At 38.4% G+C, this 21101-nt stretch overlaps 2 protein-coding genes across 5 annotated transcripts in view; one reads left to right on the top strand and one right to left on the bottom strand.

Moving 5' to 3' along the window:
* lama4 (laminin, alpha 4) overlaps positions 1–21101 on the top strand; it is a 109425-nt gene that overhangs the window by 63647 nt on the left and 24677 nt on the right. The window contains exons 15-27 of one of the 2 annotated variants that reach the window (XM_078399608.1): positions 737–885; positions 1896–2037; positions 3341–3437; positions 5696–5806; positions 6477–6656; positions 7542–7681; positions 8917–9078; positions 9223–9368; positions 10351–10513; positions 11718–11851; positions 15396–15567; positions 17474–17605; positions 18369–18508. In XM_078399608.1, coding sequence (XP_078255734.1) covers positions 737–885; positions 1896–2037; positions 3341–3437; positions 5696–5806; positions 6477–6656; positions 7542–7681; positions 8917–9078; positions 9223–9368; positions 10351–10513; positions 11718–11851; positions 15396–15567; positions 17474–17605; positions 18369–18508 — 1868 coding nt within the window. The remainder of the gene's footprint in view (positions 1–736; positions 886–1895; positions 2038–3340; positions 3438–5695; positions 5807–6476; positions 6657–7541; positions 7682–8916; positions 9079–9222; positions 9369–10350; positions 10514–11717; positions 11852–15395; positions 15568–17473; positions 17606–18368; positions 18509–21101) is intronic. The other variant, XM_078399609.1, reaches the window with a different exon arrangement.
* The window catches only part of LOC144593671 (protein FAM229B-like), a 79099-nt gene that overhangs the window by 15394 nt on the left and 42604 nt on the right, over positions 1–21101 (bottom strand). The gene's annotated exons all lie outside the window — the stretch shown is intronic.

The following is a 21101-nucleotide window of genomic DNA, read 5'->3' on the forward strand; positions in this document are numbered from 1 at the left end:
AGACGCACGTAAACCAATGCAGTGACATTAATGTGTGGTATCAATCACAAATACATTTCTGAACATAAATCTGTTCAAAGGCAGACACATAGTATTGGAGTAACTCAGCGGGTCAGACAACATCTCTGGAGAACATGGATAGGTGCTGCTTCTGATCAGGACCCTGTTCAGACTTTTTCAAACCATTTAACTCCGCCTCCCATTCCCACGCTGACCTTGCTGTTCACGACTTCCTCCATTGCCAGAGTGAGGCCAAACATCAACGAGAGGAACAGCACCGCATATTCTGCTTGGTAGCTTACAACTCAATGATATGAACATTAATTTCCCCACTTCTAGGTAACTAACCTACAAACATTGCCCCCCCCCCAACCTCCCCCCCCCCCCCCCCCCCGCTCCCCTGCCAAAGAAAGAATCTGAAGAAAGATCCTGACCTGAAACGTCACCTATCCATGTTGTCCAGAAATGCTGCCTTTCCCACTGAGTTACTTCAGCCTTTAGGTCATTTTTTGGATAAATTTCCATGTGTCTATGTTTTCTATTCAAAATGTTTCCTCTTTCATCTGAAAATATTTAACTTTTTAATAACTTTACATTAGCATAGTACTTTATTTACAATTTTACTATTAATATTAGTTGGTACTTCTGAAGTTCTTCTTTCATTACGGGGAGTTTACAATAACATTTTTGAGTTTCTAACTTTTGATTTGCTTTTTGTGAATGACGTTCCTTTCAGAACCTGTCTACATTCCATGCCTCAATAGACGGTGCCCAGAATGTATTGCGGCAGAAACTAACAAATCTCTCCATCTATGATAAAGAACTGGCTCTCCTGGCTATAAATCAAGCCGAAAATCTTCGCAAATATGCCGCAGAATTGTCCAAGTAAGTTGCCCTATTCAATGGGTCCATGTAACAAAATTCAGGCAAAAATATGTATAATTAAATAAAAGACAATAGCTCAGTGGATATTCTTCTTTCGTATGTCAACTACAACAATCAAAAGTGGCAATTGGTGCTTCAGAGTACCGTAGTTGATGCTTTGCTGCAAATTTTGCCAGTTCCGTAGAACTACCCAGGGTGGACAACGAGGATGTAAAGCAGCACCCACCCCAGTGGATATTGATAAACATGCATTTGACATTTATTCACCATTTATTGAAATAGATCTAATTCTTCATCTGGTATAGACTCGTGTCTTTTAAACAACACTACAATTTTACCAGAAATGTTAGTATTCCAGTATATTGCAGGGTTGTACCTTGCCTTAAAAAATATTTTGTGTCAGAATTCTAATATTTCCTTGAACCATTTTCCAGAGTGCCTAGTTCTATACATCCCCTTCCTATTCAAAATGGACATCTTAAATAGTTGACTAAAACATTTGATTTGGGCTTCCTCTGTCCAAATTTCTCTTGGATCATGCCACAGTTAAATTGGCTGTTGTATCTAAAGCATCATTGGGATACAAACGCTATTACAGTTAATCCCACATCCTCAGGAACAGGCAACTGTCCTCTGCCTAAATACAGGGTAATAAAACCATTGCAAATGGGATAACAGCAGAGATATGCTGTGAACCCATCCTAACACTTTAAATCCCTGCCTCCAATATTCATACAAAGCAGACGGTGATTAAAATCAGTTCCTATGTCTTATCATAGAGTCAGAGAGAGTCATGCAGTCGTACAGCATGGAAACAGGCCCTTTGGCCCAACTTGCTCACACCGACCAACAGGTCCCATCTACATTAGTCCCACCTGCCTGTGTTTGGCTCATATATCTCTCTAAATCTATCCTATCCACATACTTGTCTAAATGTTTCTTAAAAGTTGCGATAGTACCTGCCTCAACTACCTCATCTACAAAATAATAAACTATTCCTTTTCTAACAGTATTTTGAAGAGTACTGATGCAAATGGTATCGTCCAGAAGGCAATAAATGCTTCAAATGTCTATGACAATATTGTCCAATATGTGGCAGAGGCTGAGCAGAATGCAACCACTTTGCTCAATGCAGCACAGAGAGCTGAAGATGTAAGTGTTTCTGTTTCTATTCTGTAAAAGACTCTTTGAAAAAAACATAGTTAAGCGAGGAGCTTTTCTCTTAGAAATGGGAAATTGCTGCCATGCCTCCCGGCTTTATGAAAGTTAGCACTGTGTAACTATCATTACCTATCAAAGAGAAATGTAACTACCTATTTTAACCTTGTTAGCGGAGCTGAGAATGTTAAAGTTAGGATAATACTGCCATAGCACAGAAACAGCCCCTTCTGCCCATCGAGTTTGTGAATGTAATGCAAGGTAAATCACATTGCACAACTGAAAAGGTTATAGGTAGAGTAGAAGCAGAGTACTAACATCTAGGTAAACACCTTATAGTCAAAGAGAACTACTGCATGAAGCAGACCTTTCAGCCCACTGAGTCCACACATACTATCAATGACCAATTTACACCCGTCCTATGTTAATCTCATTTATTATTCTCTGCACATTCTCATAATTTATTCTCAGATTCGACCACTCACCTACACAATTGGGGCAATTTATAGTGGCAAATTAACTTATCATCACGCACATTTTTGGATTGTGGGAGGAAACTGGAGCACTCAAAGGAAACCCACAAAGTCTAAAGCAGGACATACACACTTCACAATAAACAACACACGAGGTCAGGATTGAACCCTGGTCTCTGGCTCTGTGAGGCAGCTGCTTCACAACGGTGCCACTGTGCTGCTGCATGGATAACTGTAACATGCTAGGAGCTCATACGAGGACAACTTGAGAGAAAAATACGTTGCTTAATGGGTAGGTTGAGGAGTGCCAGCATCAATATACAACCTGTAATAATTTTGATTCTGAAACCGTCTGGAAACTGTTACATATTTAAAAATCTCTTCCTTGATTGATTGGCATTTAAAGATTTACTTATGGTTTCCTTAAATATTTCTGATGTCTCAGCAGAGGTCTTTTAAATCAAATAATTCAAAAATAGAATTTAAGAAAAGGAAAGGTGTTGCCTTTGACTCAGTGGAAATACTTTGACCAGGAATCAAATGGACATGGAGTCAATGCTCATTCTATAAATATTGGTTTGATGAAACTTTAATTGAAGGAGCACTGCAGTATTAGAAAGGTTGTCTTTAAAAAGGCACTTTAATCCAAAACTTTTCCCATTTTCAATCTCTGTTTCTGTCAAAAGTTCTGCCAAGAGAAAAATCCAGCTTATTGTGTCATGGATTTACTTTTATTTACTGATTGACCTTGATTGAAACCTTCCTAGTCAAGGAAGGAAAGTCTGGCTGAGTATGTTGAGAATGTATTTATAATTGTTTTACAGGCTGTTGAAGGAATTCAAACGCAGAGCACATGGCACAGAAACATCAGTGAGGTGCTTCTGAACAAAGTAAATGAATTAGCTGAGACAATCAAAGACTGTAAGTACAGACATTCAAAGTAGGAGTGCAATTTTGAGCCCTCAGAGAATTCTTGAGCATATCCTGATGCAGAACTCCTTCTCATTCCAAAAGCAGGTTTCCTTTTAAGTATACTTAAGGTCTTTGTTGTTGAACAGGTCATGGAAAGTCAGCAATGATTTGAATCAAGTCTGGTTTCATGAGGGAGGAAACTGTTAGGGATGGAAGTGATCCTTTGGCAAGGTGCAGATGGATGTGGTCGAGGAATGTGATGTTAGAAGCTGGCCAGTGTGGGGAATGAAGGAACAACAAGCCTATCCCTTTCACTTTCTTCAAGCTGACAGGTTTCTTAGTATGAATCTCCAAATATTTTTTGAACCTTGAGACATGTAGCCTTCTCAATGTAATTAAATGATTGATCTGCCTCCCACTCTACAACCTACCTCCATTGAAACCATCTGTCCCGGAGTCTTTTTTTTCTTTCTGCAGGAATTTATGATTTATATGATTTGATTTACCATGTATTCATACAATCATACCACATGATTTATTTCTAAATGACTACCTATGAGATATTGGGATGACAAGTTTGGCAATTATTGTCAATTCCTAATTGTCATGCTTTGATGATTGCTAAGGTTATTTTTTCCTTCTTAAGGTATGCAGGTCACAACCACAAAATACATTTGAAGAGCAAAACATGATCGGGAATCTGGATGTAGTTTGGGGAGGAGGGGGTGGGGATAGTTTTGTGCACCAAAAGTATGTCCTATTTCTGCTTACAGGCAGACAGAGTGTCTTCACGATGGCAACATGATGAAAAAAATTCTGGCCAAGGAAGCTATTTCCCTGTCCAAGCTCTCTTCTGAAACTGGGCGATTAAAATCTGCGGATTTTGCATGAATTGCTGAACTATAAAGTCCTTAAGTAAACATAGCTGCATTTCAGATTAATTGCCTTGTAAAAATTGAACATTTTTTATTTTCTATTGCAAATAAATGAGAATCAATGAGATGAAAATGGACTGGTGGTGGAGGCAGATGTGATACTTGCATTTAAGAAGCTTTTGGATTGGCATGTGGATATGCAAGGAATGGAATGGATCATCTGCAGGCACGGACATTTGGGGCTGAAGGGTTTGTTCCTGTGCTGTCCTGTTCTATGTTCTACAGTGTATGTTCTTGGGGGATTTTATAAAAGGCAGCTCAGTTTCATGGCATGGTAGCAAGTTGAAAATCTGATCCAAGTCTCAAAAAGTAAATAAAATGTTTCATGACTTTATTATTAATAAACTTTATGCTTGCAGTCACCGGTTCGTATGTCCCTTTCAGAATTGTGACCTCAGGTTTACATTGGTTTTTCCATACAAATTATTTCTGTATTGAATTACATCCACCACCATGCCAATCATTGCCATTGGCCAGGAACTACATGAATCTTGACAACCCCCCCAATTGTTACTGACCCTCAATCCCTGATTTCAAAGTTTTCCAATCATCCGTGACCCCAATGCAATTATCAACAAACTCAACACCCTTACATCATATAATGTATGATGTCCTTCATACATTAAATAGCACCCCAACGTAATCATGGCAATAATTCCCAGTCAGCTGGACATTCTCCCACTACTCCTCAAGTCTTGACTGATGCAGCACCCCTTCGGCTCTGACTGAAATCCATTGCAATTCCCTGCCAATTTGCAACAAAGCCACCTCCATTTCTAAACATTTGGCACCAAAACTGCAATAGTCAACCCATTTAGCCAACACCAAAATCCTAGCCAATGTAGCAATCAATCTCCTCTGCTGTTAAACAACACTCCCCATGCCCAATTGGATATGTAACCAGTAGATCTTTCTCCATCACCCAGCCCCACACACCTCTGCACTCCACACCTCTGCACTTCCACGCCCAAACGCAGCTACCAGCAAATGAAGTTTAGTTGTGCTCAGAGGTTAGGGCCTCAGATGGGCACCTTGGAGTCGAGGTCCATGACTAAAACAACATGGCTTGCAATAACCATATACACTTACTTTAATTGTACACCACATTTTTACATTTAAAAGACCAATTGACATTTTTGATAATTGGATAATGGACGTAAGACTGAGAAGTATTTGAGATTTTCTAGTGCAGTGATAATCGTGTTTCTTTTAGATTCTGTATAATATGACTTTACAAAGAGAAATGAGGACAAGTGCCTGGGGGAATGTTTGGGTTAGCTTAAGAGTATCTTATAAATCATTATTAATTTAATATCACTTACCTTCCTACAGATGGGGCTTTTAATGAGATCAGGCACCAGGTGGATATAGTTATTAGGAAGAAAAATTATACAATGAACCTCTTGTCAGATGCTATCAATAAATTGTCATCAATGGAATCAAGTAAGTGCATTTCAGAGATATGTTCCCTTGAGATATATTCGCAACCTTTATTTATAACAATATTCGAACCTTGGAAAAACAGGTGGTGGTGAATGGGCGAGATTAGTTGCACTTAGTCTTGTACTTTAGTTAGCAGGGATGGGAGTCTCTCTATTTGCAACAATGGACCTCTTAATTCAAAATAGATACCCGAGACCATGTAACCCATAACTTTGTGGTCAAATATATAGATTTTCTCCTCCTTAAATCTAATATATCCCCCTATATATATATATATGCTATATATCCCCCAGGCTGCCCACAGGTAGGGTGGATATCCTTTGAATTTAGAAATGCTAAGTAGTATCTTGAACGGAAAACAAATTGCACATCACCTATCCCTTCTGATTGGGAATCTGAGGGCTGGAAAACTGACCAGGTATCCAGCAAAACAGGTGCTTAAACCACCCCTGGTGTCAGTTAGTAAAGGGAAGAGTGGAAAATCTTGACACTTACATTCAGAATTTATTTTAAAAATGTAACTTCTGTACAGATTATGTTGATGCACAAATTGTTTGTGCCTGTGTGAAACAGCCAATCCATGGTAAGGGTCATATCTTTGTTACAAGAAAAACTGATGAAGAGTCTGGTCCAAGACATTAAACTATTTCTTAAAATATAATCATTTCAGGTAACAACAAGTTAAACCAGTCAAAGCTGATTGCAGAGGAAGCAAAGGAGACTTCCCGAATGGTTCTACAGACTGTCAACCCCATGGGTGAATTGGTGAGAGGCTGGCTTCAGAATCTGACCACTTCTGCTGATGATGGAATTGCTTTCCAGAAGACAGTGAGCTCAGCTGGTGACACAGGTACTCAGATTATCTGAAACATAGAAACATAGAAAAATAGGTGCAAGAGTAGGGTATTTGGCCCTTCAAGCCAGCACCGCCATTCAATATGATCATGGCGGATCATCTAAAATCAGTAACCCGTTCCTACTTTTTCCCCATATCCCTTGACTCCTTTAGCCCTAAGAGCTAAATCTAACTCTCTCTTGAAAACATCCAGTGAATTGGCCTCCACTGCCTTCTGTGGCAGAGAATTCCACAGATTCACAACTTTCTGGGTGAAAATGTTTTTCCTCATCTCAGTCCTAAATGGCCTACCCCTTATTCTTAAACGGTGACCCCTGATCTCCTCTCATCCTTCTAAATTCCAGTGAATACATACCTGTAAAGGGTCCCGGCCAGAAAGGTCACCTACCCTTTCTCTCCACAGATGCTGCCTGACTCACTCACTGTGTTTACATTTTGCTCAAGTTTCCAGCATGTGCAGTTCCTTGTGTCTCCATACTCAGATTATCTTGCACCTCACATTTAGATCTCTTTTGTTCCAAAAAAACCTGTGGTTTTTTTTTGCAGAAGAAATTGATGAGTTTGCTCGAGACAATTATACAACCAATTGTGGAGAAATCATGCATTTTCAATTAATTCTATTATCAAAAAAAACCTGTGTTTTTTTTTTGCAGAAGAAATTGATGAGTTTGCTCGAGACAACTGTGGACAACCAATTGTGGACAAATCATGCATTTTCAATTAATTCTATTATTGTAAAATAAATGAACAACCTTGCATCTTATACAGAAAAATAAATGCAGAATTTTAATTCACTGCTACTTACGGGTTTCTTGCTGTAGTTTCAATTGCTTCCAGTCTTGCAGCCTGCAAATCCATCGTTGCCTTTGTGTTTTACAGTGAAAAATTTGACAGAAATAGTTCCACAGCTTTTGGATAAACTTCGCGTTGTGGAAGAAAAAAGGACAGCAAGCAATATTTCTGCCAGTATTCGGCGAATCCGGGAATTGATTGCACAGTCCAAGAATGTGGCCAGCAAGGTGAGAAATCCCGTTTAATAAATGAATTAATAGAATACTGAGAAGACAGTGTGATGCTCAAATGTTGTGCTTGTATTTTTGCCACCTAACCTAAACCACATGAGGTGAAAATCAAATCAGGTCAGTATGACCATGTTTTCAGCATTATTTCAAAGAGCACCTTTGGGCCAAAATAAGTTCAGGCCACAATTCTTTAAATAAATACACCGTTGCAGAATTCAATTCAGTCAATTATCTCCATGTGGAGAAATGACATGAAATAAACTGTAATTAATCAAGGTTTTGTAAATCTTTCATCTATGGTTACCTCAAAGGTGGAGCTAATTAGCCAAATAGTGCTTATTAAATTATTAATGTTCACATTGATTGTTATATACCCATTGCAATTCTTGGTCTTTCATTTATGCCTTTTGCACAAATGTTTCTATTTACAGCTACTTTTTGATTCATAATGTATAAACTCTGCACGTTTCATTCCAGTAGCAATTTTTGTATGATTTATTGGCTTGTGAGCAGATTGAAAGAAGTGTCCATGCACTCTCAACTTGTACAAAAATATGCAAAAACTATCTGGTGCACATATGGTGTTTATCGGTTAGTCCTACTAATATTTGTTGCAAACACCATTTTCTGATTTCCTAAAGCTATTGTTAAATTTATTTTTACAAATAATTTATCCAGTTCTTTAGTTCATAAGATTTTTTTTCAGGGGTGAATTATTAACCTATCAAATGGTGCCCAGGCTCCCTCTCATCAGATTTTCTTTTCATATTTATCCCTTTTCGCCTTTCCTAGCCCCTCCCTTGATCGTACAGCTTATCTCCCTGAATGCACTCTTAATTTAAATTAGAGCTAAACACACTCTTTAAGCTTCAGTTAAGACATTCAAAACAGATAAATTTTACAGTGTGACATAGTTCTCCTTAAGTTGCCACCAGTTTATTACTTTCACACTTGGGAGAGTGAAATGTATTAGATTGGAACTTAGCTTCCACTCATTGTCCAATATACAAGAGGTGGGCTCTCAGCTTCTATCACCCATCAAAATAATAGTAACAGTCCCTTAACCTTTAGCCAGGTTTGTGAAAGCTACTATCACCCATTTCCTACCCCAGGTATTATACTTTTTTGATTTAAATTATTGCTTCTTTCACAGACGTTGTTTAACTGTCAAATGTAAGGATTTTCAAACAATATAATCTGACAGAATATTTGGCATTCTTATTTCACCTCAGGTTCAAGTGTCTATGAAGTTTGATGGCCAATCTGCTGTAGACGTTCATGCAAAATCAAATCTGGAGGAGCTCAAGTCTTTTACTTCAATGAGTCTGTACATGCAAGTTCCTTCATCAAGTGCCAAACAAGATAGATTCATAATGTATCTTGGAAACAAGAATGTGAGTTCACCTACTCAAGCCAATGTTATTTTCAAAGCTTCAAAAATTATTGATGTACACAGAGAAAAAGAGTGTTTCTGTAATCATGATTCAGCTTAATGGACTAAATAAAGCTTTTTGTTTGTAATTTTTTTAATGTTTTAGGGCGGGAAAGATTACATTGGTTTGAGTATTAAGAATGACAATCTGGTTTTTGTCTACAATCTGGGGAGCGGCGATATTGAAATTATTTTAAACTCAAAACCTGTGAGCACTTGGCCAAACTACTTCAATTTAATCAAAATAGAAAGGTAACTTCCTCTTCCTTCTCATTTATTAACACCATGCCTTAAATGAGCATTTTCAATGTTGCAATATTTTAGAAAACTGGTACTTACCTATAGTTTTTTATTTACTTTGTTTGAGTATTAATTTGCAAGAGGATACTAATACACATTAAAAACATGCTTTATTTTGCTCTAAGGGATTCAAAAATTGTTTAAAAAAATCATTCCTAACCATGAGGGGACTCACTCTGCCAGATCATATTTTAAGGATTAGATTACCTAGGCTACGCATTGAACACTTGCATTCTGTGCTTCAGTGTCACACAACTATAGATCCACCCTGTAGCTCTTTAAGGCTTTTGCAGCTATACTTCCCATTCAAATCACCCTCATCACCATGGGCGGCACAGTGACGCAGCAGTAAAGTTGCTGCCTTACAGTGCTTGCAGCACCGGAGACCCAGGTTCGATCTCGACTACAGGTGCTGTCTGTATGGAGTTTGTGCGTTCTCCCCATGACCACGTGGGTTTTCTCTGAGATCTTCGGTTTCCTCCCACACACCAAAGGCATACAGGTATGTAGGTTAATTGGCATGGTATACGTGTAAAATTGTCCCTAGTGTGTGTAGGATAGCGTTAATGTGCAGGGATCACTGGTCGGTGTGGGTGGAAGGGCCTGTTTCCGCGCTATATCTCAACTTTTAAAAACAGCTAGAAGAATGAAGGCATAATTGTATGGAAACACCAGCACCAAGTTCAACACCATGTCAGATGTGGACATGTGTCTTCGGTGCACTGATTTCGACAGATGCTATCATTCCATTGTTGCCAGATCAAAATCTTTGAGTTCCCAACCTTATGGTTTTGAGGTAATATCCTCAATGCATAAAGAAAAACTTGTATAAGGGCCTTTCATAATTTATAAGACTGATTACAGAATTGACCAAGCTAAAGAAGAATTGTATAGAAGCAACCTTTACTTGTTATTTTTCCCCCTTCTCTGATAGAGTTGGAAGGCATGGAAAAATACAGTTAACCCTACCCAGCCCCGGCAGCACAGCGGAGCAAAAATTCATTCAGAAAGGATCAGCCGAAGGCAATGATTCTCTGCTGGATCTGGAAGCAGACAACATGGTATTTTATGTCGGAGGTGTACCTCCAGATTTCCAGGTATGCTAAATTAGTCCATTCCCACAGTCAATGTATCTCTAAAAACTTACAGAATATTTGCCATTTAAAAATATTAATATCTTGCATGTCCACTGGCTAGATATTTATACCGAGAGAGTGACACATCAGTTTTGAAAATTGATTTTATTACAGTTAATTTCAGAAATAGAGTAAAATATGTAGCTGACTGATCAGTGCAAGGGGATGAAGTTATACTTCATTATCCTCCAAGTTTTAGAGGATGATTTATCCCCTTTTCTTCTTTGCTCCCGTTTTTTACCAAATGCTCCCCCCCAGATTTTTTCTTGAACATTTACGTTATGGAGGCTGCTGGTTTCAGCTTCTTGCTCCATTAGATGCTCTGCTTTTTTGTAAGCATGGCATTTTATGAATAACAAATAAAATACAATGGCAGCAATGGATATGTTTAGTGACAGACATCTCCCCGCTTAAGTGTTCACTCCGATGTGTTTGCTGTCCCATCTCATTCGATGCAGTATTCATTTCCCATGACATGAGGGATTCCAAATTATTTGAATGGTGAAAGTTGTTTCAACACTTCTTACACGAACTTCAGGTTTTACATTTGTCAGCCTTTAACTTTTGACTCAAATGTTCAGCATTATAAATCTTATACTGCTGCAGTGGGTCCTCACTATTGACCAAACGAACCATCTAAATCTTAGCCTAAGTCTATCAGTAGGCCGGAACCTGTAGGATACTGGCGGCAAATCCATGCCATGCTGTCGACATATACCGCCATAACTGGCAAGAAATTCTGAACTTGTAAACAAAGTAGAAGCTTCAAAGTGCCTGATCAGACCCTCGGCTGATTTCCCACATCTTGCAATTTCCTTGCATGTTTTTGTGTTTTTTATTGAATTGGCAGGTTATTCATAAGCTAAAGAATGAATGATGTTCTGATAATGCTTTGAGCAGAATTACTCTGGCTATTTCTGCCCTATATTTTCAGTCCAGATGATGAATCTCAAACCAAAATGTCACTTGTTCATTTTGCTCTATAGATGTTGCCTAACCCACTGAGTTCCTCCAGCTGTTCTCCTTTTTTTTGCTCCAGATTGCAGCACCCACATTCGCTTGTGTCTCCTACAATTAACCACTGTTTCCCTGCCTAGCCTTTCATATGATTCTGCATGTTAGGAGACGTCTAATAAGAGAACTCAATGTGTTTTGTGAACTGCAGCTTCCTGGGAGCTTGAACCTGCCTGGATTTGTTGGCTGCATTGAACTGGCCACACTTAATGGTGACATTACAAGCCTTTACAATTTCAAGCACATATACAACCTGAACACAACTGTCCAGAGACCTTGTACCAGGTATGAAATCAATGCATGTAGCATTCTTCAAAACAAAAACAAAAAAATTATCACTGATTTATGCCAGGTACTTTAAAAGATATTTCAATGAACTGAAATAATCCTATTCCAGTTGCCCTAAAGTTAGAGATTCATTTTTTTTAATGATCTTTCGATCTGGATTCTGGCAACTGGCAGTATTGTCTGCAGAGGCCATAAAAGCAGGCTCAAATACCTTTACCATCAAGAAGGATGCCAAACTGATGCATACCTTTGGTGCCAGGGTGCATTCAGAGTGGCATTTCCACTCCTGACTTAGCCAGCATAAGGAGCCAAGTAAAATATATTTGGTGGATATCTTCAGAGTTGTGGTACATCTCCAACACCAGATGTGGAATAGGAATAGGTATTGCTGTGCCTTAAGATGTTCTGAGAGCCGTGGGTTTAGAAACATCTTGGTCATTAAAAGATCTTCACCCTGATGACCTGATATGTTTGCTTCTAGTGTAGAGAAATAAGAAAAGATGCAGAGATTGCAGGTGTCTCATTATTTTCTTCTAAACAGGCGTCTTGTTATCTGTAAGAAGGAACTGCAGATGCTGGTTTAAACTGAAGATAGACACAAAAAGCAGGAGTACCTCAGAGGGATAGGTGGCATCTCTGGAGAGGAATTGGTGATGTTTCGGGTCGAGACCCTTCTTCTGAAGAAGTCTATCTTCAGTCTAGTTATCTAATGGATCCCAAGTCCACTGTAAAAATATTCTAGTTTTAGAATTAATTTCTTACTAATGCTCAATGCGGCCAAGTTGTGCAGCGTTAGAGTTGCTGCCTTACAGCGCTTGCAGCACCGGAGACCCGGCTGTATGCACAGAGTTTGTACGTTCTCCCGTGAACTGCGCGAGTTTTCTCCAAGATCTCCAGTTTCCTCCCGACGTACTCCAAAGACGTACTGGTATGTAGGTAAATTAACTTGGTACTTGTAAAAATTGTCCCGAGTGTGTGTCGAATAGTATTAATATGCGGGTTGGTGCAGACCCAGTGGGCCGAAGGGCCTGTTTCTGCGCTGTATCTCTCAACTAAACTAAATTAATTCAAGTGATTATGTTAGTGGACAGTTGAAAGAATAACGAATGGCAAAAAATCCATTAATTCATTGACAAAGTTGAGTAAGGTTTAGACCATCATTAGGTCTATCTAGCCATTAGTATACTGTTGTTCCCCACCATCAAATGGATCTATAGGAGGAGCTGTCTCAAAAAGGCATCTGATATCATCTAAGACCCACTCCTCCCTGGCCATGCTCTCATCGAGCTACTACCATTAGAAATTAGGAAGAAGCCTGAGGACCCTGATCTCCTGCTTCTCGACACTTAACAGCAACATTATGCTCTTGAGCTCCACACAACATTAACCACAATCCTACCACAGCAACTATGATCTATTATTGACTTTGTTTTGGTCGCATAATGTACATCGGTTTTGCACTATTATGGTCTAGTTACCTAGCATGACTGATTATTAATTTATTGTATTACAGATTATTGCATAGTTATTTGTGCTTCGTTGCATCAATGGGCCTGTTTTGCTGCAGCAAATAAGAATTTCATTGTTCTGTTGCTAATACATATGGCAATTACACTCTTGACTTTTGAGTCTTTTGGAATATAAGTATCTATCCAAAACTGTAAGCCAGCAAAGTACTTTCAAAAAAAGACATTTTAACCAGATAAATTGAAAGACACTGTGCCAATCCAGTTTTGCCTAGTTGGAAACTTGATTCCCATACTGGCACGCAGCCAATTCATCAATAGTGTAAACATTGAATAAACATAGAAAAATAGGTGCTGGACTAGGCCATTCGGCCCCTCGAGCCAGCACCGCAATTCAATATGATCATGGCTGATCATCTAAAATCAGTACCCCGTTCCTGCTTTTCCCCATATCCCTTGATTCCTTTAGCCCTGAGAACTCTCTCCTGAAAAGTTGAAAATTGAAGTGTACCAATTAAAGGAATTATTTCTGACAATTTTCCTAAGGTACTAATTATTCAGTGTACAGCTAAACACCATTTTAGTTTAGCATGCAAAAGCAAATTAAAACAATAAATAATATTGCCAGTGAAACTGTCATCTCTGATTCAAATTGATTTCATGCAACTACAATCTGTCTAGCAGCTGTTCCTGTGAACTCTCAGGGTACTGCATCATCTGTCTAAAGACCTCTTTCGGCAAGGACATTTCACAAGCACTGATGGTATTACAGAAGCAACAGCTGCAACAATATGCTCTCCTCTTTCAAATATGATTTAAACTGTACGTTACAATGAATACAATAACATTAATTGCATCCATTTGAGAAAGTAGCCCACCATGACCTTCTCAAGGGCAATTACGGATGAACTATAAATGCTAGCTTTTTCCAATACTGCCCAGATCCTGATAATTAATTGGGGGTTTAAAAAAAAACTAGACATAATGATACCAGCCTTTCAGGGGAGGTGGGAAGGAATGGGATTGCTAATCATAGAGATGAATAATATGATGGGGACTTGTGGGCACTCCTGAATTTAATGGCAGGATGTTATTACAAATTTTACCTAATCTCCTCCTTAATAATTGGGTGTATTGAGATTGACAGATTCTTGATTAGTAAAGATGCCAAAGGTTCTGGAGAGAAACGGGAGAATGGGGTTGAGAGAGAAAGATAGATAAGCCATGAGTTAATGGCGGAGTACACTCCGTGAAATGAATGGTCTAATTCTGCTCCTATGACTTATGAATTTGTGAACTTATTGAGAGGCTGGATTGTTGTCAGGGAGAAATACCATCAGTAATTGGTCATTAGTTATTCATTAATTGGTCAGTCTGAAGAAGGGTCCCAACCCGAAACGTCACCCATTTCTACTCTCCAGAGATGCCTCCTGTTCCGCTGAGTTACTCCAGTATTTTGTGTCTATCTTCAGTTTAAACCAGCCTCTGCAATTCTTTCCTACACAATAATCGGCCATTGTTGAGAATGTTTTGTTAATGTTAAAGGTAAGGTTTGAAGCAAGTGTGAGGCAAAGAAAAGTTAAGGAATTGAACTGCAAGATCTCTTGGAAGGAGCCGGGTTAGAGAATCTGAAGATTGCTTAAAGAATGTCTGAAGATTATGGCAGCAGTTTTGCTTATGAGCCAAAATATGTGATTGCTGCAGCAAACTTCCATTTAGATATTGAAAATCTCAAGCACTTGGGAAACTAGCAATCAATAGTCACATTTATAAATATGCAGAACAGGGAGGTGTAAAGTGAAACTAAGTGAATCATTAGCACTCTTGCTCTCGATTAATTACTAGTGGCAAGTTCACAAACATAAGAACATGTCACTGAGATGACACTTATTTGGAGAATATTATCCAGCCCCAAAGGTGATGGTGTGGAAGGAACTAAAGGTGAAAATGCGTTTTGTGTGGTGGAATAGATTAACATTGGTCTGTTTGCATGCAGCAAGATTAATTCCAAATTTGTAAACTAAACTTGCACAGCTTGATTTTAAATCGGGTATGTTCTCTTATTTACTTTTCAGGTACAAACTTGCCTTTGCCCAAAGCAGGGCTGCCAACTTCTACTTTGATGGTTCAGGCTATGCGTTTGTGCGCAATATACAAAGGAGAGGAAATTTCAACATAGCCACCCGGTTCAGTCTGGACATTCGCACGTCAGCTGACAGTGCCCTCCTGCTGCTGTTGGTGAATCGGGTAAGGACAGCCATCACAGAAACATAGAAACAATAGGTGCAGGAGTAGGCCATTCGGTCCTTCAACCCAGCACCGCCATTCAATATGATCATGGCTGATCATCTAAAATCACTACCCATTTCCTGCTTTTTCCCCATATTCCTTTAGCTCTAAGAGCTAAATCTAACTCTCTCTTGAAAACTTCCAGTGAATTGGCCTCCACTGCCTTCTGTGGCAGAGAAATCCACAGATTCACAACTCTCTGGGTGAAAAAAAAATTCCTCATCTCTGTCCTAAATAGCCTACCCCTTATTCTTAAACTGTGACCCCTGGTTCTGGACTCCTCCAACATCGGGAACATTTTTCTTGCATCTAGCCTGCCCAATCCTTTAAGAATGTTATATGTTTCTATAAGATCCCCTCTCATCCTTCTAAATTCCAGTGAATTCAAGCCCAGTCGACCCATTCTTTCATCACTTATACCAGAATCATTGACCAATATTGTTAGACTGTAGACAATAGATGCAGGAGTAGGCCATTCGGCCCTTCAAGCCAGCACCGCCATTCAATGTGATCATGGCTGATCATTCACAATCAGTACCCCGTTCCTGCCTTCTCCCCATACCCCCTGACTCCGCTGTCTTTAAGAGCTCTATCTAGCTCTCTCTTGAAAGCACCCAGAGAATTGGCCTCCACTGCCTGCTGAGGCAGAGAATTCCACAGATTTACAACTCTGTAGAGTGTAAAACTCGCAGGGAAACAATAGGAAATAAGTAAGAAAATAGTGCACTGGCCTCAGAGCTTCACAAGGCACCTGATGGGAATGTAGGACAACCTATTAATTAAAAATAACAAAATTTAAAATAAAGGGTGGAAGTTCTTGTGTTTGAGTACATTTCCTTCTTTCCCAAAATTAATGATTCATAACATTTAGCAATCCTAATAGTTTGGTATGAGGATTTATTTAAATGGATTCTTGAACATTATGAGCATTTATTAAACTGTTTCTCTCTGCACTCTTCTACTGCCATAAACCCACACCACCCACACTTGCAAACACACGTTAATCTCTGCATCTTGCTTTGTATAACATTTTAGAAGCAATAACTGTACTTGTATGGTTAATAAATATCACTGGGAAACTCCTTTTGAAAAAAAAATCATGCACTTATTGTTATCTATTTTATGGGCCAAACGCGGGCAATTGGAACTAGCTTAGATCAGCATGGACAGGTAGAGCCGAAGGACCTGTTTCCATGCTGCATGACGCCATGACTCTAAACACCATGAACATAGAAAAAAAGAAAGGGAAATCAACACCTTGGTATGGGGTGCAGCTTTAATTCCCACAGTACATATAGTCCACTATTCTCATAAAATGATCAAAGATAACAATGTTTCAACCAATCATACGTTGAACTTTAAAAAGATGTTAGTAAATGTTATAAAATGTAATGGCATGTTATCCAGTAATGGTTGTAATCCTGTCATGGTCTGATAAAAACAGAATCAACATCAATAATGACAATGAGTCATCAGAAATATCTGCACATTCTCCATCAAATTGAAATGTTTTCATCTGATTACAATCACATTTGCTATTTTAACTACCATGAATGTTTATGTATTCCTCAAGAATATTTTGTTAGATTATCGTTATAGCCAAGTAATCCATTTGGAATGCCTATCAGGTCAGGCTGCATGTATTACGAAAAAAAGACCAAATATGTAGTTTTTAGCCGACTGACATGCTCAGTCTTTGATTACTTTGTTTTGTTATTTTGATGTCCAGACATTTTTTATTATTTTTAACCAGATTAAACCAAGGCCTTATTTTGCCCATTTGTAATCTGCATTTTAGTCTATGAATGACATGTATTTTTATCCTCTTGGTTTTAATGGACATGGTTTTGTCTCATTTTCTCAGGACATGTTCTTCAGTATGGAAATGCAAAATGGTTACATACGGTTGGTTTATGACTTTGGATTCAGTAAAGGTCCTGTCGTCCTTGAGGATACTGACAAGAGGAAACTTATAAATGATGCAAAATATCACGAGGTAAATGAGACAGGGAAGAATTAGAAAACACATTGTTTCAGGTCAAAACTATTTTAAGGAGTAAACTAAAAGTTTTGATTTAACTGCACATTGCTTAATTTTGCCATAGTAGAAATGTTGTCCATCCTTATTTTGGATGGTTGATTTCATGGCTCAAGTAGCAAAATAATGTTATTAATGGACAGGAGAATTCATCTGAAAGATGGATTAAGTGTTGCATTGGCTGACCAATTTTACGTAGATTTTAAAATAAAGTGTGATATTAAAAATCATGCAAGGATTTTGCAAGACCACATTTCCTTATGAGCTAAAGATGGTAGGATGCTTCTGCATAGATTTGCAACATTTTGTTATTTTGACCAACATTTTTCTTTCACGAATGACACCTGAAATAAATTGATCAGATATAGCTAGATTATCACCCCTTTTCATCTTAATAATACGTACATCAAAATGTATTTATTCTAAATGTTTTAAACACATTTTTATACGCGGTGTATAAAATATAGATTTTAAGTACTATATTTATATTCAGTGTGTTGATTCCATGTTTGATGTCCTTTGAAGGTTTACATGCCAATTGGTGGGGAAGAAATATGACTTCCTTAACAAAAGTAATTTGAACTGTTTATTGTTTCGGATCTCATTACCAGCTTTGTATCAGCACATTTGTTTACTACTGGGCAGGCATGTAATACATTGCACAATTTCTAAATTTCCTGTTTCTGAGTAACGCTGTAAAATAAATGTATTACCTCTTTAGGTCTCATTCATCTACCATAATTACAAGAAGATAATCCTCCTGATTGACAGAATCAATGTAAAAAGTGTTGAAAATGAAAAGAAGAAAATGCAATTCTCTGACGTCTATATTGGAGGAGCCCCTGCCGAGATCTTATCAAGGTTAGTTAATGTAGAGTGTAAATATTGCTATTTATTTTGCATAATATAAGTAACAATGTAAATTACTAAATAAATCACCTAATAAGATTTAAGTACACGCTATTAAACAATAATTTAGTACTTACTTGGTTCCTTTTCCCCTTTATAGTGGAAAACCTATTTATACCTAAGGAAATCCAAAACTCCAAATGCTGGAAATCTGAAATAAAAACAGAAAACACAGGGAACACTCAGCAGTCAGGCAGCATCTGTGGAAGGAGAAACAATTCATGCCGCAAGTCCAAGCTCCTTATCATATCCGGAATGGTAGCTCGTTCTCCTTGCATAGCTGCTGCCTTGCCATGCCAAGGGTTTCCAAACTATTTTTTTAGTAACAATTCAAGAGTTCCACCAGAGGTGGTAGAATAATTATCACCATACAGATTTTTGGGGAAATTAGACATCACTATCACACAGTACAAAGACTAAAGGGAAGGAGGTTTCAGATCAGACATTCTATAGTATTGATAGTACTGGACAGGGAAATGAAAACAGAAGGGATGGAAGCTGATGAATGGAAAATATCACCAGAAGCTGAAATCAGGGAAACAAGTAGTTAATCAGAATCAAATTTCTCCACTGCTAACATGGTAAAGTGTAGCAATCCTTCAACCTCCTATGCTCCATAGAAAAAAGTCTCAGCCTATTCAACTTTTCCCTATAACTCAAGCCTGCAGGCCCAGGTAACATCTTGGTGAATCTCCTCTCCACCCTTTCAAGCTGAATAACACCCTTCTAAAGCTGGCCAAACAAAACTGCACACAATACTCCAAGTACCGTCTCACCAAACAGAAGGGGTGGAAGCTGAGGAATGCACTCTGCTTGGAACAGTTTCTTCCAAAAAAGCATGCCCAATAAAGGGATTCAATGCTGGATCTAATGCCGGATGAGAAGTAAAAGTGACAAACCTGCCACACACAAAATAATCATCTCCGCTTAAAAATTCAGAGTATAAATAGATAACAAAATCTAGTTGTGAATAGATGTTAGATTGAAACCCAATTTTAATTGATTGAGAGGGGATGTTCATCATTCAAAATTCTGAATACAAGCTAATTTAGTTGAAGCACTAAGAAATAAGTAAATGGTTTTAATTTAGATATTGTTAGTGTGTTGCAGTAATATTGGTATTCAATGAATATATGTCCCAACCTAAAATCTTTGAATTTAGTTATTTAGAGCAGGTACATGGATTTATATATTTTTGCCTTATGTGTCTATTATAAGATTTTCACAATGCATTAGATGATAGATAACAAATACATGTAATGAATGATGGGGCATAGAGTAATACAGTGTGGAAAAAGGCCCTTCGGCCCAACTTGCCCACGCCAGCCAACATGTCCCAGCTACAGTAGTCCACATGCTCGGTCCATATCCCTCCAAACCTGTCCTATCCATGTACCTGTCTAAGAAAGAATACATTCAGTCTGAAGAAGGGTCTCGACCCAAAACATCACCCATTCTTTCTCTCCAGAGATGCCGCTTGTCCCGCTGAGTTACTCTAGGATTTTGTGTCTACCTTCCATGTACCTGTCTAACCATTTCTTAAACGTTGGAATAGTTCAAGCCTCAACTACCTCATCTGGCAGCTTGTTCCATATATCCACCACCCATTATGTTAAAAAGTTACCCCACAGATTCCTATTAAATCTTTTCCCCTTCACCTTGAACCTATGTCCTCTGGTCCTCAATTCCCCTACTCTGGGCACGAGACTCTGGGCATGAATAGGAATTTAAAATAGTCAGTTTCTGGGAATGGCATGCCAATGATTCTTTAATGACATGTGCATCCATAATCTCATGGGGTTTTTTCTGAACTATTACAATTATATATTGTGTTTATAATTTGGATTACCTAAGATTATTAAGGGGTTGGACACGTTAGAGGCAGGAAACATGTTCCCAATGTTGGGGGAGTCCAGAACAAGAGGCCACAGTTTAAGAATAAGGGATAGGCCATTTAGAACTGAGATGAAGAAAAACTTTTTCAGTCAGAGAGTTGTGAATCTGTGGAATTCTCTGCCTCAGAAGGCAGTGGAGGCCAATTCTCTGAATGCATTCAAGAGAGAGCTGGATAGAGCTCTTAAGGATAGCGGAGTCAGGGGGTATGGGGAGAAGGCAGGAACGGGGTACTGATTAAGAATGATCAGCCATGATCACATTGAATGGCTTATTATGAATAATAAGCAATGAATAATAATTATAGTTAAAACTCACAAACTTTACCTAGTCACTTCTCCTGAAAAAAATACTAAAAGTAAATCATAGCACACTTTTCCATCCAATTTGCTGAGTGGGTTCCACTGTCTGGACCTGTTGCATAAATTCCAAATTTGCCTTGCAAATTGGACTTGCCTAGTTTGGGTTTGTTAGGTCAATCTTGCTGACCAAGAACATTGTGGCACAATTTGACAAGGTTTGAATTAATAGCAGAAGCTTATGTAGACAAACTAGATCATCAAGTAAACCTCTGCTTCTATCAAAACAACATAATTTTGGATGCAGTGGAAACACACAGAAGCAGTTTAAAAAAAACAAAACAATCAGATTG

This window comes from Rhinoraja longicauda, chromosome 5 (genome assembly GCF_053455715.1).
Source record: "Rhinoraja longicauda isolate Sanriku21f chromosome 5, sRhiLon1.1, whole genome shotgun sequence".
Taxonomy (NCBI): domain Eukaryota; kingdom Metazoa; phylum Chordata; class Chondrichthyes; order Rajiformes; family Arhynchobatidae; genus Rhinoraja; species Rhinoraja longicauda.